Source organism: Muscardinus avellanarius (assembly GCF_963383645.1).
Source record: "Muscardinus avellanarius genome assembly, chromosome: 9".
Lineage (NCBI taxonomy): Eukaryota > Metazoa > Chordata > Mammalia > Rodentia > Gliridae > Muscardinus > Muscardinus avellanarius.
In genome coordinates this window covers 20,850,299-20,868,813 of record NC_137795.1, presented here as the reverse complement: position 1 = coordinate 20,868,813, position 18,515 = coordinate 20,850,299, and the positions used below count along the sequence as shown (strand labels likewise).

The 18,515-nt window shown below is 39.3% G+C and overlaps 1 protein-coding gene across 2 annotated transcripts in view; it reads left to right on the top strand.

The window, feature by feature from the left end:
• The window catches only part of ELMO1 (engulfment and cell motility 1), a gene marked incomplete at both ends in the record, with an annotated part of 563,076 nt that overhangs the window by 49,451 nt on the left and 495,110 nt on the right, over positions 1–18,515 (top strand). For both annotated transcript variants that reach the window (XM_080701947.1, XM_080701948.1), the window contains one exon: positions 12,243–12,293. In XM_080701947.1, the coding sequence (XP_080558073.1) occupies positions 12,243–12,293 (51 nt within the window). The remainder of the gene's footprint in view (positions 1–12,242; positions 12,294–18,515) is intronic.

Genomic DNA, 18,515 nt, shown 5'->3' with positions numbered 1-18,515 from the left:
GTCTTTGCGATGATTAAGTAATGTCCCTGAGAACAGCAATTATTTTGTAGCTAAGAGCCTCACATCTGGGAAGAGAGACAGAGCTAGACAAAGACAGAGAGGGGCAAGGAAACACTCAGCAAGGGAGAAGCCCTGTGAGCTCCTGGCCCCCGAAAGTTCAGGATCATAATGCCCTCTACTCTTCAGACCTTCTGCTGTCTTTGCTAAATAACAGAAAAGGGAGTATAATTTGATTTTTGACCAGGCAATACTTCTTAAATTGTCTGACTAAGTAGAAACTTGACATACTGAGAATAAAATTTAAAAGGAAAAATATGACAACACGACATTTTTCTACAATATTTTATTATGCAGTCCACACAGAGGCTGAGTGGATAAGCTCGTTCTATAAAGAAACACAAAGGCAGCCTATCGAGGTGGCTGTGAATGTCAGGGGCTAGTACGGTTTTGGACGGTTGGTGGGAGCAAATATGAAAGCAGGGCTGTAGCTGGCGTCCGCTGGGCCACTTGTCATTCTTCTCGTCTGCCATGTACAGGCAGGATGTGTCCCTGCAGAAATGTTTTTTCTGCTTTTTTCCCCTCCATTTTAGAGGAGCTGGCATGAGTTTTGTTTGCCTCAGACTTTATTCCCTTGAAATTCAGAACATTTAATTCCAAATGTGTTGGGTAAACTTATGAAGGGTCATCAATATTTTTTAAAAATTAAAATTAAATTTTATTGTAATTTAAATGATAAGTAAAAACAAATATTATATATAATATACATATTTGTATATGTGATGCTTTCATACAGGTATACATTGTATAAGGCTTAAATCAAAGTAATCATGTATCTCCTCTAATACTTATTATTTTTTCCATTGTAAACATTCTTCTAGCTTTTTGAAATATACATTTCAGAATTATTATCTATAGTCACCCTTCTATGCAATAAGACACCAGAACTTCTTACTCCTGTCTGACCTTAGCCTACAACACATTCATCTGCTCCTCTCCTTCTCCCTGTCTTGTGCTCTCCCCAGCCTCTGGTAACCACCATTCTACTCTCCACTTCTCTGGGATGAACTTCATAGAGTCCATAGAGTCCACATGTGAGAGAGCTCAGTGGTACTTCTCTTTTGGTGCCTGGATTATTTCATCTAACACAATGATCTCCAGTTCCATCCGCGTTGTTCTGAATGACAGGACTCCATTTCATGACTATGTACCATAATTTTGTACCACATGTCTATGTACCATAATTTTGCTTGGCTCTTGTCACTAGTGCAGTAAATATGGGAGTGCAGATGTCTCTTTGATATATTGATATCATTTTCTTTGGCTATATATATACTCAGAAGTAGGATGGCTGGACATATGGTAGTTGTATTTTTAACTTTTTGAGGAACCTCCATTCTGTTTACCATAATGGCTCTACTAATTTACATTCTCTCCAGCAGTATACAAGGGTTCCTTTTTCTCCACATCCTTGCCAGTACTTGCTATATTTAGTCCTTCTGATAGTAGTCCTTCTGATAGTAGTCATTCTTTTTTTTTTTTCTTTTTTTTTTTTTTTTCTGTACTGGGGATGAATCCCAGGGGTATTCTACCTCCAAGCTACACCCACAGCTCTATTTTTTTTAATTCTTTATTTTAAAACAAGGTCTCACTGAGTTTCAAAGAGCCTCACTAAGTAGCTGAGGCTGTCCGCAAACCATGATCTTCCTGTCTCATCCTCCTAAATGCTGAGATTACAAGCATGCAACACCATGCCCAGTTTAATATTCATTCTTTTTTTTTTTTTTTTTTTTACCACGATCCTCTGGTCTCAACCTCCAAAATGCTGGGATTACATGCATGTGCCACCACGCCCAGCTTCCAGCTTTTATTTCTTTTTATTTTTTATTTTTTTTTCTTTCCAGATTTTTAATAATATGTAAGGGCTTTTATTTTTAAACAAAGGTAAATGGAATGATATAAAAAATTTAAGTGCTCTCTTTTATTATGTTGTTATTTAGTATGTAAGCAATACATAATTATTTTTGAAAATTAATAGATACTGATAAACCAAGGGAGGACAGTTTTAAGCCATTTGGCATCACCTTCAGAATTAGCAACTATTAAGATTTTAATGTATAACATTTTCATATTTTATTTTTTTAATTGGTGCACCGTATTCATACATCATAGTGGGATACAAACTTTTGTAGACATACATGCACACATCGCCCAGTCAGCCCCCACCCGATCCCCACCCCACACTCTCCCCATCCCTCCCTCCCATACTTGGCTTAGTGGTTGACATCTAGTATTATAGCAATTTATCCAAAATTAAAAATGATACTCTCACATAACAGTTTCATTTGTCTGATACCAAGCTTTTGATGACTTAAAGATAACATTTCAATATTTCTTTTTACTTTCTTTCTTACCAGAGAATATTTTTTTCTATTTTTTTAGGTGAAACTATCATATATTTATTTTTCAGAAAAAAAATCTATCCTAATATGGAATATGGACTCTAGATACCCAAAATGATCTTGAAAAAGAACAAAGCTAGAAGATATTATTTTCTGATTTCAAACCATATAAAGCTACAATAATTGAAACAGTGTAGTACTATTCTAAAGGCAGATATATAAACCATTGGAGTTAAATAAAAGCCTAGAGCTAAATTCTTCCCTATATTGTCAAGTTATTTTTGACAAGGTTTCCACGAACATTTGGTGGTGGAAATAATAATCTTTTAACTAAATATTGTTGAAAAATAATAATTACATGGAAAAGAATAAAATTGGACCCTTACCTAATCCCATATACAAATATTAACTCAAAATAGATAAAAGACCTAGATATAAATCTTAAAACTATAAACTTTTAGAAGAAAATCTGGGTCATAAAACCTCACAACATTGAAATTGGCAGTGATTTCTTGGTTATGATTTCAATGGCACAGGCAACAGAAGAGTATACAAACTCCCTAAAAAATAAAAAAAAATATTGTATATCCAAAGACAATGTAAACAGAGTTAAACGTTACTGATAGAATGGGATAAAATATTTCCAAATGCTATATCTGAAGGTATATTAATATTCCAACTAGAAATCCTAAAAATTAACAACAATAAAAGCAAACAATACAATTTAGACACAGGTAAAAGACTAACATAAATAATGAATCTCCACAGATAACCAATCTTAGTTGTCTGTTGGATGGAAAATCTTGTTTCTCTGGTTCTGGTGTGTGTTACCTATTTCTTCTTTGTAGTTAATCTCTTTGAGTATTTTCTCTAGTGCTGGTTTTGAAGACATAAATTCCTTCAGTTTCTGTTTGTCATGGGAGCTTCTTATTTCTCCATCTAATTTGATAGAAAGTTTTGCTGGGTAGGAAATTTTTGGCTGGAAGCTGTTTTCTTTCAGAGCTTGGAATATGTTACTCCAAGGCCTTCTGGCTCTCATGACTTGGTTTGGGAAGTCTGGAGTGATTCTAATTGGTTTGCCTCTGAATGTCACTTGGCCCTTTGTTTTTGTTGCCTTTAAGATTCTCTGCTTGGCTTCCACATTGGTCATTTTGACAATTATGTGGCGTAGAGATTCTCTTCTCCGATCCTGTCTAAAGGGAGTTCTATAAGTTTCCTGGACCTGTGTATCGACCTCTTGCTCTATGTTTGGAAAATTTTCTGCTATTACTTCCTTGAAGAGATTGTTGATCCCTTTGGTTTCACTTTCTTTTCCCTCCTCTATTCCAATTATTCTTAGGTTAGCTCTCTTAACATGGGCCCATATTTCTTCAATGTCAGAATCCTGCTGTCAGATATTTTTTTCTAGATTAGAAACTATGAGTTCATTTTTTGAATGATCATCTTCTAAGAGCGAGATTCTGTTCTCCATGTGGTCTAATCGGTTGTTCATGCTTTGAATTGAGGCCTTTACTTCATTAATTGCATCCTTTATCTCTTTTTGGCTCTCTCTGAGTTCTTTTCGAAGCACCTCTATTATTTCTACAGTTATTTTCCTGATTTGATCTTCTAGAAATCTCTGAATTTCTGTTTTATCAGGTTCTGATGTTGTGGGGTTGTGAGCATTCATTGCTCCAGTATTATTCCTCTTTTCCATGATTTCGGATTTTTGTGCCTTCTCTGGGTTCTTCCCTTGGGTCACTATGACTTCACTTAAGGTGTTCTGGATCTCGAGTCTATAGTATCTCAGACCCCACTACTCCTTTACTGGGTTGTATCACAGAGTCTCCGACCCAGGGAGTCAATCGAGGCTGCTTTAGACTGTGGGGGGTGCCAGGTTGCACATTCTCCTATGGTGTGATATCTCTGCTACTGCCACTCCCCCACTGGGTCAAGTCCCAGGGAGTACAGTACTGGGATTTCTCCTCTGTGGCCCGCAATTTGACTCACTGTTCTTGAGTATGCAGATGTAGCTGTACTGGACTCGTTGAATTTGCTGCTGCTCTAGTATTCATTCTTAAAGGAGTAAGATGCTACCTTGTAGTTTTGATGTGTATTTCCTTGATGATTAGTGATGTTGAACATTTTTTTTATATATCTGTTGTCCATTTTATGTTGTTTTCTGATAAGTGTCTATTGAGGTCTATTGTCCATTTTTTAAGTGTCTTTTTAATTTTGCCACTCTTGGTTGTTTTCTTTACTGTGATTATTCTATTTTTTAACATTCTTCCATCTATAATTTTGATTTATTTGCAAAATGTTAATACTTTAAAATCATCAAGATAAATTCCTTCCCTTTAAAGACAATTTAAATATACATATAATAAAACAATATATAAGGCATATTATAAATTTGAGGTCATTTGACTGGCAGCTAGAATCCAAACTTTCCAAACCTCAATCCACCATTTTCCCCACTACTTCATAAACCTCACTCTTTCCATCTCTTCTCTATATTCAAATATATATTCAAAAAGAATGGCTGCCTGTTGTCATACATAAGATCTCATAAAAGGTGTTTTTTTGTTTTATTATTATTTTATTTATATTTGGAACATATTGAAAATGGTATACATTTCGACTGTGCTTGGTGCCCTCGGATTCCCCTCCTCCCCAACAATGAGTGTCCAGGTCAGTCATGTTATAGTCATACTTATACACATATTCAGATGTATTTCCCCCATTAATCAACCTCAGCCTTCTTCCTCTCTTATTCTTCCATTCTGGCTTTGCTGAGATTTCCCCTCCATTCTCTGGAGTCTGTCTGGTATCTTCAGTATTCCCTAGTTTGGGCATATTAGAGAATACATATATCCCTTCTCTTTCTGTGTGCTTGGCTGATCTCACTTAACATAATGTTCTCCAGATTTTTCCATCTTCTTGCGAGTGGCATGATTTTCTTCTTCTTTATAGCTGAGTAGAATTCCATTTTGTATTTCTCATAATTTTGCAATCTTTTCATCTGTTGATGGAGACCTAGGTTGGTTCCATATTTTGGCTATTACGAATTATGCTGCTATGAACGTGGGTATGCGTATGTTACTGTAGTTCTCTGATTTCAACCCCTTTGGAAAGATACCCAGGAGTGGTATAGCTGGATCATATGGTGGATACATTCCCAGTTTTCTAAGGAGAAAGCCTAGAGAATGGGAGAAAATCTTTACCAGCCACCACTTGGATAGAGGGCTAATATCCAGAATATACAAAGAGTTCAAAAGACTCTACACTAGCAAAACAAATAACCCAATCAAGAAATGGGCAACTGAACTGAATAGACACTTCACAAAAGAAGAGATACAAATGGCCAATAGATACATGAAAAGATGTTCAACATCATTAGCCATCAAGGAGACGGAAATCAAAACTACGCTGAGATTCTATCTAACCCCAATTAGAGTGGCGAGCATAAAGAAGTCAAATCACAAATTCTGGTGAGGATATGGGGAAAGAGGAACTCATTCACACTGTTGGTGGGAGTGCAAACTAGTTCAGCCACTATGGAGATCAGTGTGGAGATTCCTTAGAATACTGTGATTATTCTAAACTTTGTTGTATATCAGTAATACTTGGGACCACAAGGAAACTCAGTGTCCCAGGCCCTTGATTCAGTGGCTATGGAGTGTGAGCCCTAGAAATCTACTTTTTAGTACACATGCATGGTGATTCTAAAGCAGGGAGCCTGAAGATCATAACAGAAATGGAGGATGAAAGACTCATTTCTTTCTGCTGAGCATGTGGCAGTTTTTTGGCCTTGTGAGTTGATGGGTACACTCTTCATTTTTGCAGAATTCCCTCTGCGTCTGGGGGGATAGTGTTTGCTCATTTTCCTCCTTTCTTTTTCATACATACACTTATCAGTAACTTAATGACATTCCTTGTCCAGCCTGAGAAAGGTGGCTTTGTCTCCGCTGAGTGTTGCTTGAGTTAGTGCTGTGACATCTGGCTCCTAAAGTATGACCAGCACAGCCTGTTCATAAGACAGACCTGGCAAGTTTGTTGTTCCCCACAGGAGGGGAGATCACCTTCCTGAAAAGCTTTGGCAGTGTCATTGGGTGGGTGGGGTGGGGCTACATCAAAGTTCAACCACAGATGAAGAGCATGTGGAAGTTATATAGTTAGAGATTCATTGCAAGAAATTTGAAATTATCTTGTTTGATTGCCTATGAAATTTGGAAACCCAGAGGGCAGGCTGAAACTATGGAGTGCTGATTAAATCTGCTATCTATAGGAAGGATGTTTTCCTCTTCAAGAAACCCTCAACTCTGATTTTAAATCTTTTCAATTGTTGACTCAGGCCCACACAGATCATCTAGGATAATCTCCCATTCTTAAAGTCTATTAATTCTAGATTTTAATTACAATAGCAAAATACCTTCTTAGCAATACCTGGACTAGTGTTTTATTAAATAACTTGGGACTGTAGCCTAGTCAAGTTAACACATCAGGTAGAGTATAAAATAGAAGAAAGAAAAAAGATTATTATGGGAGAATAGAGTTTATTAAGAATTAGAAGTATGATTTAGGTGGGTCTTTCAAAACGTGTGGATGATGATACTGAAGTGTAGGATTAGTGGAAAGAACAGAGAATTTCTGGGTGAGTGATTAAAATAATCCTGGAGTTCATGAAAACAGTTGATGTTTTCATTTAAGAGTTTCGGGTCTTTCTGGCAGTTCTTGCAAGGAGCAGTTGTGCTACTTACTAAGTTATGCTTACGAGGTCAGAGGAAGGGAGAGTGCAAAGAGATGGTTTTGTAGATGTTACGTTCGGACCTTGTTGTTTATCTGCCTGTGAGGCTGTTCTCAGCCTTGATGCTTTGGACTTCTCAGTGAATACAGACATACCACTTTTGTTCCCAAAGTATGAGACTTCAGAATCTCTTATTACTGTGGACAAAGATGTCTACCATACTGCCACAGTGGGTCCTCCAGAGGAAAAAAAATTGCTAACAGTAAATCAGAGCTGGAATTTCTCATCCTTTACTTCTGTTCCTCCCTCTTTTTTATGACTAAACTGTTAAGTTTTGTGTCTTCCCATGTTTTACATTTGGGATTTAAAATAACCTCCAAAAGCTCATGGGTTAAGCCATGCAAACAGGTTCTGAGATAGGGCATCTTGGGTGGAGGTGGATCTCTAGGGCTTTGGTTTTGGTTATTTCATCAGTCCCTTGCCTCATCCCCTAGCTCTTGCTGCTTCTGGCTGCCATAACTGAGGGCAGCTTTTCTCTACCATGTGCCCTGCCACTGCGATTTCTGCCTTGAGCCTGCCGACCATGGACTGACTGTGAAATGTTGAGCCTGGATAAACTTTTCCTCTTCTAAGTTGTGCATGTCAAATATTTTGTTCACAATGTCAGAAAAAAAACAACTGAATAAACACTATGGTTTGCTCATCCCAGGCTCTAAATGACCACACAGGCCTTCCCTCTGTTCTGTGAGCATGTCTTACATGTCTTAGAGCTTTGAGTCATGTTCTTGTCTCTCCACTGGGAAACTCTCTGCTTGTGTTGAAAGGGTCCTCTTAAATGTTACCTATATTCAACACATTTCTTCCCCTTCACTCTCCCCATCACACATCTTTGCTAACATGTTACTGGTGACCCTCTAGGGTACTTTACCTCTGATCTTTTCATGGTACATATGTAATTATTACATGAAATTCTCTCTATTAAATTTCTAGAGGCCAAGAGTTAGCTCTATTTAGTTTTATATCTGCCCCAGTGCTTTACCTATATCCTAGCATATAGGAGATTTAGCCACTAGTTCAACAAATATGCTGAACATTGCCAGGCCATACACACTCATGGTTCTCAACAAAAGTAATATAGAAGTAACATATTGTCCATCTCTTGGAGATGACTTTGTGGGTGTTGAGGGACATGGCCAATAAATAATATAAGTAAAATCACATACACAAACCTGATATCCTTCTGTTTCAGTCTCCCAAGTACTGGGACCACAGGCATGTGCCACCATGCCTGACTGCTTGAACATTTTTAGTGTATACATTAGTTGTTCTTCTATGTTTGTCCTTTTATTCCAAAATACAAAGCACTGATAACAAAACATGGGAAATAGGGCAATGAAGTGCTGACTGAAAAGCCCTGGGTCAAGGGAAGGGGCCACTCTCTCCAGAACTGCAGGAGTCACTCTAAGTCAGCCCAGGACAGACCCAGCACACAACACCTTAAGCAATGAGTCATCTTCTCTGGTTTAGGGGGAAAAACATTAAGTAGCTTTCTTTGATTCTGCCCAGCTGCTTCCAGGTAGGAAGTTCTGCCTACCAGTGTTTTTAATATTGCTTTGGTCTTAAACACACAAATAAAGAGTTTTCCAGACTCTTTCTTCAATGTGATTTTTCTTGGGCTCCAGAAAGTAAGGAGTTCAAGTCACAGAAGCCATGTGGGAGCCAGAAGGCCACCTGCTGATATCCATCCAATACTTGGCTTATGACCTTGCATTTGGCAGGGAAGTCTTGAACATTGGTAGAGCATTTGGTAACTCCATTCTTACTTTTTTACTCTCAAAAATGTTGAACTGACTGTTGAATTACCCCTGGAAGGATTCAGACAGGGATGGAGTCTTTTTTTTCTTTTGCAGCCAGAGATAGAATACAGCTCCTGGCGACCTGTGTCAGTCCCCTCCTCGCATTGTCCATGATGTTGGACAAATAACTTATTCTTTCACCATCTTTGATTTCTAATCTTTAAAATTGGTCTAGAGTTATGGTTAAATTAGCATTTAAAACAAAAATGCTCAGCCCAAAGCTTTGCAAGATAGGATAAGCTTATTTCTAGTATAAATTGCTTCATTTCCTACTCCAGATATATTTAAACCCTCCTGGTCTCTTTCACTACCTGATTAGAACATTTGAGAAGAACACACTTCTAACTTTCCCTTTTTGGAAAGAACTTGAACAGGCATGCGTGGTCTGACATTTCATTTGGTAAGGGTGCATGTACCACTCATTTAGTTAATGTTCTCACTGCTGGAACCCAGAACATCTGAGCACACAACCTCAAGCAAGAAGGAGCTACTCACTCACAGCTCGGGAGATTCTATGGGTTCAGTCTGTGTTAGCCTTTATGGAATAGCAAATTTCATGGAACGGTGGCAGGAGGCAGAGAGAGGGAAATAAAGAAGGCACGGGGGCTCTTCCCACATCATGGAAGCCAGAAGGGAGGGGAAGCAAGCAGAGGGGTTCAGATACACAAGCAGTTCCCATGGCCACACCTCCAGTGACCCACCTTTTCCAGCCATACCCTACTTGTCTAGGTTACTATCTAATAAATTCCTTACAATGGATTTATACACAGATGAGATTATAACCCTCACGATGTGATTATAACTCTCATGATTTAATTATACCAATTCTCAACATCAATACATGAGCTCTTTCAGGGGCCATTCTTCATCTAAACCATAACACCCACTCTAAGCCTTATTCTCTATAATTATTAATGAAGAGGATGTTTCGGTTCTCTGTCTTCTGACTCCGTTTTTCTCAATTCCTTTAGAAGCTGATCAGGGAAGAGACAGTGCTGTTTTCAACTTCCTTAAGGCTCTATAATTAGTATTTGCTATTTTTTTCTCCTTATAAAATCATATAATTTTAGAGTTGAATTCATTTAACTATCCTGAACCCACCTGCCAAGTATCCATTCAGTACTTGCTTGCATATTTCTGATAACGAAGGCTCCAGCTCGCTCCAAAGGTGGTTCAGTGTGTCCAGAGACATTCTAGATTGCAGCCCACAGAATGTTGGGATCCAGCCCTGTTGAGTTTCAGGCTTACCCACACATAGTGTGACATCTCTAGATGGGTTTCTTTGGGAGGGACTATAGGCCTAAAGCCTGACTCCTTTCAGGTAGTTCTTTTTAGAAAATTCATTATCCATCTGGGCACAGTGACACATGTGTGCAATCCCAGCGACTTGGGAAAGCGAAGCAGGAGGATCACAAATTCAAGGCCAGTCTTGGCAACTTAATAAGCTCTTATTTCAAAATTTAAAAAAGGTAAATGGTAAAGTGCTCCTGGGTTCATTGTTGTATTACAACAACAACAATGGTAACAACAACCTCCTTGTCCAATAAGTAGTAAGAATTGACTGAGGGAACAATTGATCTTGAGACTTTGATGTCTCCAGTAATTTCTCACTACCTCATGGGTCTACTGCATCCTTAGCAAATTGTAGTTGTGACTTGTCTTAAAGGATGATGGGAAGCCATCCTCCTTTGTGACTCTTATGGCCACAGGGAGGCCTTCTCCCTGTGGGAAGACAGAGAAATGAAATGTTCTCTTGATTAGGAATTATGGAGAACAAAGCTCAGAGTGGATATTATAATTTAGATATAGAATGCCTCCTGAAAGAGCTCATGTCCTGATGTTGATTAATTGAGCTGGTATAATTAAATTACGAAGGTTACAATCTCATCATGAGGGCTCTTCCTGGAAGCTAAGCATGGTTAGTACTCTGGTGGAAGAAAATGAAAAGTGCTAGTTGTAATTCTCCCTTTTGTGATAAAGTTTCCACGCACTAGCTTCCACATGTTCACTGCAAATATTGCCAAGTGCAGGAAGACTGATTTTGGATCTGCACATTTATTCTGTTTGTCCTAAGTTCAAGGCAACATGCAGCAGGAACCAGCAAATGTTAAGAAACTAGGCTTCCAACCTTTCAAAAGCAGCAACTTTATTGAGATATACCTCCCATCCCAAAGCCTGACTTTTAAAGGTGTTTAGTCTGGTGGGGTTTTTGTTTGTATATTTATTTATTTGTTTTTATTCATTGAGTTGTATACTTATTACCACAATTAATATTAGAACATTTTTATTACCCCAGAAAGAAACTATACCCATTAGCAGTGACTCTCCATTCCCCCTGACACCAGCAACCACCAATCTGCTTTCTGTTTCTATAAAGTCACCTATTGTGAACATTTCCTATCAATGGAGTAATACAATATGTAGTCTTCTGTGTTTGGGTATTTATTTATTTAGTGTGTGTGATAGTATTGGGTATTGAACTCAGGGACATTTTAGCTTGGGGCTACACCCCAGCCTTATTTTATGTTTACATTGAAATAGGGTCTCGCTAGGTTGACAAGAGAGGCACTATTTGCCAAGGCTGTCCTCAAACCTGTTATCATCCTGTCTCAGCCTCCCAAGTGCTGGGATTACCGGTGTGGGCCACCAGGCCTGGCTTGTATTTGGCTATCTTTAAGCAGTTTAATGTTTTTAAGGTTCTTCTGGCTTACAGCATATATCAATACTTCCTTTTCATTACCTGATAATTTGCCATTGGATGTATATACTACATTTTTTTTATCTATTCACCAGTTGATGGATGTTTGGGTGTTTTCAATTATGAAACCATTTTTTATCCACTCACTAGTTGATGGACATGTGAATAATGAATAATGTTAGTATAAACTTTTGTGTGCAAGTTTTTGTATGCACATGTTTTCAATTCTTTTAGACACAGACATAGGTTTGGAATGCCTAGGTCACATTTGCTAAATAAACTTTTAAAATTACTTTTTTGGCTTATTTTTACTGGACCTCATATTTTTTCTCTTTGGGATTATATTCACTTTGTGTAGAATGTTGTCTGAGACTTGTTAGAAAGTTAGTACATCTGGGACCCAGGTTAAAATTCTTTGTAGAAATAATTAAAAATTACACGAGAGAATAAAGTGAAGCATAAGAATACTTATTACATAGTATCAATAATAAATTATATTTGCCTTTTTTCCCTTCTTTATCAGGCTTCTACCTGAAAATTGACTCTTTTTTTTTCTTTTTCAGAACCGCAATGAAATAAAAAATGGCACTATCCTTCGATTAACTACATCTCCAGTAAGTTGGTCTTAGCTTATCCCTTCTTAATAAACTCTTTGCCCTCTAGCTCTGCCACACTCCATTATGTGCTGATTTTTAAAGGTGATTTTAGTGGGAAACAAAAGGTCTCTGCAAGATTCCCACCTGTGGATTGGATTCTGGGTGAGCAGGAACACTCTTCTCATATTTCCCACCCCAGAAGAGGAAGACTTTGTTTCAAGTTAAGGGACACGTAAGCTGATTGTGAGGCCTTCCTAGCTTCCATCAGTTATTATAGCGATTCATAAAATTACAGTTCAAGACTGTCAGCCACTTATGCTATTCTGTGGACAGCTGATTCTAGATAAAATGCTTAAAAGTCTGAATAAAAGCTGCTAAGCAAGATGCCACAGTATATTTAGATGAAGGTAGCTGACTGTGTGTCACTCGTTCTGATCTTTCCTTACTTGCTTATAGATTCTCTGGGTAGTAATATCAACATACTTAAACAATATTATTTCACAGTCCATTTTATTGCTTTCCTAAAAAGCTAAGCTACCCAAAACACACCAAGTATTACTATTTTCACACTGCATATGTGATGAAAACTATGTCTAACTATCATTTTCAGTTTCCACTTAAGCTATGTGGTAGTGCTAAAAATAAATTTAAAAATTAGGAAAGCATCTGGCTAGAATTAAACTGTGGGTACTGTAACTACCACAAATTCTTCTTGTTGGAAATTACATTATAAAGGCTTAAAAACTCCTGAATATCTTACCTTGTAATATCTTGAACCTTAAACACAGCACTGAGCTCAATAGACTGGAGTTGGTAGAGCCACTTCTGATGCTTTCCCTGAAACTTAATGACAGTTATAGTTAGTACTTGTTTATTTTGCAGTGGCTACAAAATGAGCTGAGCCATTTTTGTCCAACTCCACATTGCTCTTCTTCCTTGAGTCAGCATAAATTAATGTTGACCCTTAGAGACAATTGCTTCTTTTTTATGAGGGGCGGGGGAGTTCCTTAAAGTACTCATCTGCTTGCCAGGCAGAAAGAACACACTTATCTTTTATTTCATCTTTAATCAGAAAAGCTCAGCTTTTCACGTTGGCCTTTTTTAAGCCAAAGAAAGAATAAGTTCTCTTTGTTATTGTCATGGGTTCATTAGCAAAATTTCTCTATTCTAAGTTACTCTTTGGAGGAAGGTTAGGTGTTGGGGAAAGGAGGGGTTTTAAGTATCCCTAAAGTGAATATATTAATACTATAACATGACTTGTCATCAGTAACGATAGAATTTATTTTCTTCAGAGAATGATCCTTGAATTTCCAGCTCGGTGACTGGACAGATATGCAAGCTTATGTACAAGGCACCATTACCAGATGGGAGTCCAATGACAAAAGACTGTCTCTTTTATAGAACAGTGGCCCCCGACCCGGATAAGTTGTGAAACTTGAAAATGGTCGTATCTGAGGCTTGGCAGGAGGCTGGGTCACAATATCTGAGCACTGGAGCCCAGGAACCTCTATTTAAACCAATTGCCTTGTGGTTTGGAAGCCACATGATTTAGAATTGGGAATTGATTATGTAGCAAAGTACTTGGCATTTGTTAATTTTATTTATTGCCAGTAGATTTTTAAATTATTTTTTTATAACTTTTGGGGGAAAATGGGTCTCACATGCCCTTTCAATTTTTACATACACAATAAAAAAAATGCCTTAAAAAGAATGACTCTACAAACTGGGCTTAGTGGAACATTCCCCCAATCCCAGTACTTGGGAGGCTAAGATAGGAGAAGCACAGGTTCAAGGTCAACCTCAGCAACTTAATGAGGCCCTCAACTTTGAAAGACCTCCTTTTAAATCAAAACAGGATTGGGGTGTGGCTTGCAGGTAGAATACCCCTGTATTCAATCCCCAGTACAAAACAAAACAAAACAAAAGCAAAATTCTGACTTCATCAAGTTTATTAGAGAGTATTATGAGTACCTACCATATGGAATCCAACAGATGGATACTAGCTTTTACTGTTCCTATATCCACTTCTATTAAACTTTTCCTGTATCCAGATAAGACACATAAGTACACACACACATGTATACATACTCCACTTAGTGTGTAACTGTGCTAAATTTGTTTGTTTTTTGCAGCAAGTACTGGATTGAATTCAGGGGACTTCTACCTTTGACCTATATCCTAGTTCTGTTTTAAATTTTTTATTTGGAAACAGGATCTCCCAAAGTTGCTGAGGCTGGCTTTTAACCTTTGATTCTCCTGTCTCAGCCTCCCAAATACTGGGATCACAGGTGTGCAGCACCATGCCTAGCTAGCTCTTCTGAGTTTTTCCTCCATGTTGGCAAAAGTGGCTTTTTGTTGATTTATGAATTTTTTTTTTATTATTGTAGAACAGTGTTTTCTGGATTGTTCTAACGAAGTAGAAGGTTAATACAAAAAGTTCTAGACAAACATCTTGTACTTTTTTTTTCTGTAAAGGCCTTGTTTATCTGATGGTCCTCTGCTCCATTGTATGTATGTATGTATATATATATATATATATATATATATATATATATATATATTTAGACAACCTCTTGAGTGAACATCTTAAGCATGTCTCTTTCCGGTTTCTTATCTTTATCTATCTCTATAGTATTATAAAAATACAGGCAGGAGAATGTACACAAAATGTGTGCACATGTGTGTGAGCAGTTTGGGGCTGGGGAGCTACCAACAAGGCAGCTGGGTAGCATTTCTTTCTGCCCTGATCATGACTATGAAAATCAAATCTGAGGCCATTTTATTATTTTTTAGTTTTGGTGGTACTGGGAGGTGGAACTCAGGGGCTTTCTACCTCTGGGCTATACCCCAAGTTCCTATTTTATAACTTATTTGGAAACAGGGTCTCACTAAGTTGCTGAGGGCCTCACTAAGTAGCTGAGGCTGTCCTTGAACCTGTGCAACCCTCCTGTCTCAGCCTCCCAAGTGCTGGAATTACAAATGTGCACCACCACATCCAGCTCTGAGGCTATTTTAAAATCAGTATTTTAAAATAAGTCCTGGCCAGTGCTCTTTTAAAATTAAGTTTGGATTGCCAGATCATTATTTTACCTTTCCTGCAATTTCTGTTTTAAAACAAATGCTCTCAATGAATCTGTTTGTAGTCATGGAGTGGGGAGAACCTCTCTAAATAGGACACAAAGGCCAGAAGTCAGAACGAAAAGGATAGATAATTTGGCTACCAAAATATAAAAACAACCCTTTCAAACCTTTATGTTTGGAAAGAATTCTAGAAACAGGTCAAATGTGGCACAATAGAAAAAAAATTGCCAATATGCATGATAGAGGGCTAATTTTTTATTTTGCTCAATTATGAATGGGTAAAGAGATTGTTCCAAAAGACAGGAGGCTAAAAGTCATAAGAAATTTGAAGGAAAACAACAAAAACAAAAAATATTTGTGTATAGTTATATATGTACATATATCAATGTATATATATTCTTCCATATATGGAAGAAGAGAAGCTCAACCTCTCTTTTTTAAAATTTATTTTTATTGGTGCATTGTAATCATATGTCACATTGGAATACAAGACTTGAGAGGATATATAAGCACACATCATCCAATTAGCCCTCATCCAGTCCCCATCCCATTCCCTCCCCCTCCCTCAATCCCATGCTTGTTTGGTGATTAATTTTGATATATTTGTTTATGTACCTCCTGTGTTTTAAAGAGGCTCCATCCTCCCCTATTCCATACCCTCTGATTGGTCACCTTAATTTCTTCACTATAGGGCCCTTTCTATAGCTTGACCTCTTCCTGTTTCCCCTTTCCTCCTAGTTATTGCTGATTAGGTGAAGCATCTGATTTTTATTTTCTGCAATATTTCTCTGTGCATGCCGCGTTGAAAGTACCAATCCCACTCTTGATGGCTCCAGTAGTGGCCTGGCTACCCGTTGGACTGATCCAGACCTTGCTGGCTCAAGAAGTGGCCTTGCCTCATGGGAGGCCCCGATTCTGGTTTCACTGGCCCCGACCCCGGCCTAACCCCTCGGCTGGCTTCGATCCTGGCCTCAGTGGCCCCAGCACCGGCCTAACCCCTCGGCAGGCTCCAATCCCGGCCTCGGAGGCCCCAGCATTGTCCTTGCCTCACAGCAGGCTCCGATCCCAACCTCACTGGCCCCAGCACCAGCCTAACCCCTCAGCAGGCTCCGATCCTGGCCTCGGAGGCCCCAGCACCGGCCTTGCCTCATGGCCAGCTTCGATCCTGGCCTCACTGGCCCCAGCACTGGCCTAACCCCTTGGCAGGCTCTGATCCCGGCCTCAGAGGCCCCAGTAGTGGCCTTGCCTCATGGCAGGCTCTAATCCCACGTTTGCTGTGTCTGATGCTGGCCTCACCCTTTGGCAGGCTCCAATCTGAGCACTCTCTTTGCCCAGCCATTTGCCCCACGTTTCCATTGGTGCGTGGTGGTAGCATTCTGCCTCTGGGGTTATTACTTCAAAGGTTCTAGGTGTAATGCATCAGATCTCTGCCTCCCCTGAGTACTGGCCACCGCCATTGCCACTGCTTCCACATTTCAAATCTTTCCCAAGCTCTTTTTCTACTCTGAATGTTGTCCAGTGTTCCTAAGCATGCACAATGGTAGCATTTGATATTTGGTGTAATTTCTCCTAAAAATAAGATTGGTAGGCTCCGATTTCTGCCTCTCCTGAACACAAGTCTCCACCACCATCACGGAGACCACTTTCAACACCGCCTTTCTCCTAGGTCTTCGCTAAACTTTCTCCTTACAGGTGATGTTCAAGATTCTTAAGAATGTAGAGAAGAAGCAGTCTTCCTTCGTGGGGAATTTTTCCAAAATTTCCAGTTCATTTGGATAAGTTTTGCCTGCATCTCCAGTATTCTGGCATCTGCCACGGCCTTCTTGACCCCTTTCCGATATTTTTCTTTTTTCTTTTTTTTTTCTTTTTCTTTTCTTTTCTTTTCTTTTTCTTTTTTCTTTTTTCTTTTTTTTAATAAGAGAAGACAGTATGTGTGGTTTGAGGAGGTTGTGGGATCAGGCAGTCAATAACACTGTGACCTGGGCCCGGTTTCCCCAGGGGTCCAGCGTGCTCCTCAGGACTCCGCCTGGGGCCCAGAGTCCTGCGACATGGGCACTGGCTCTTCCAGGGGTCTGGCGTGCCCTGCCTGACCCCTGCCCAGGGACCAGGGCCCTGCGACCGGGCCCTGGTTTCTCCAGGGGTCTGGCGTGCTCCGCAAGATCCCGCCTGGGGCCCAGGGTCTTGCGACCCGGCCCCAGTTTCTCAGGGGGTCCAGCATGCTCCGCCTGACCCCTGCCCGGGACTCAGGGCCTTGCGACCGGCCCCGGTTTCTCCAGGAGTCTGGCGTGCTCTGCGCTGTCCGGCCCAGGCCCAGCATCCTGCGACAACCTGGGCCCCTGCTCTTCTGGGGTCTGGCGTGCCCTGCCTGATCCCTGCCCGGGACCCAGGGTCTTCTCAACCTCTCTTAAAAGAGATGAAGATCTATATGCTTAGATAATCAAAGTTTAAGGAAAAGATGCTTGGAGGTTAGAGGTGTAAATTGGTATGATCATATTCAATATTTCAAATTATGATAGTTTTTAAAGCTCTTAAAATATATGAACTGATATTTTCTCACCTGTTATTTCTTATTTTGGGTCTTTTGAACATAGAAAGCAAAACTGCATGTTGAGTACTTTGTCAGTTTGGAGCATAAGCTTCCTTTTCTGCTCTCTCGTGTTCGGGGAAGCAGCATGAGAATTATTTAGGTCATAGGACCTGTCACAGAAAGGCCTATGACAGAGATTTTGGGGGCTAGTTCCTCTGGCAGTAAAAAAAAAAAAGGCATTATTTCAATCACTCTGGATTCAGGTTATCAGAGATTCTTAATAATCAGACCATTAACAATTTATTTATTTATTTATTTATTTATTTATTTATTTATTTATTTTTCAGTACTAGGGATGGAACTCAGGGCATCCTACCTCCGAGATATACCCCCAGTTCTATTTTTTAGTTTATCTATTTATTTATTTGTTTATTTATTTATTGCAGTACTGGGGATGGAACCCCGGGGCATTCTACCTCCGAGCTATACCCCCAGCCCTATTTTTTATTCCTTATTTTGAAACAGGTCTCACTGAGTTGCAAAGGGCCTCACCAAGTAGCTGAGGCTGTCCGAGAACCACTATCCTCTGGTCTTCACTTCTGAATGCTGAGAGTACAAACATGCGCACTATG